This window comes from Buceros rhinoceros, unplaced genomic scaffold (genome assembly GCF_000710305.1).
Source record: "Buceros rhinoceros silvestris isolate BGI_N320 unplaced genomic scaffold, ASM71030v1 scaffold4829, whole genome shotgun sequence".
Lineage (NCBI taxonomy): Eukaryota > Metazoa > Chordata > Aves > Bucerotiformes > Bucerotidae > Buceros > Buceros rhinoceros.
Window position 1 is genome coordinate 1 of NW_010431972.1, and position 201 is coordinate 201.

The 201-nt window shown below is 72.1% G+C and overlaps 1 protein-coding gene across 1 annotated transcript in view; it reads left to right on the plus strand.

Annotated features, from left to right (window-relative positions):
• Positions 1 to 64: 64 nt before the first annotated feature.
• The window catches only part of DPH5 (diphthamide biosynthesis 5), a 21,433-nt gene continuing 21,296 nt past the window's right edge, over positions 65 to 201 (plus strand). The window contains exon 1 of the mRNA XM_010143591.1: positions 65 to 130. Within this exon, the coding sequence (XP_010141893.1) occupies positions 65 to 130 (66 nt within the window). The remainder of the gene's footprint in view (positions 131 to 201) is intronic.

Below are 201 nucleotides of genomic sequence, written 5' to 3' on the forward strand. Positions count from 1 at the left end.
GGGGCGCTCCGGCTGATCCCCGTTTCCCTCCTGCGGTAGGTGGCGGCGCGGCCCCCCCTCAAGCATGCTGTACCTGGTCGGCCTGGGCCTGGGAGATGCCAAGGACATCACAGTGAAGGGGCTGGAGGCGGTGAGGCGGTGCCGCAGGGGGTACCTGGAGGCCTACACGTCCGCCCTGACGGGGGGGCAGGAAGCGCCGGG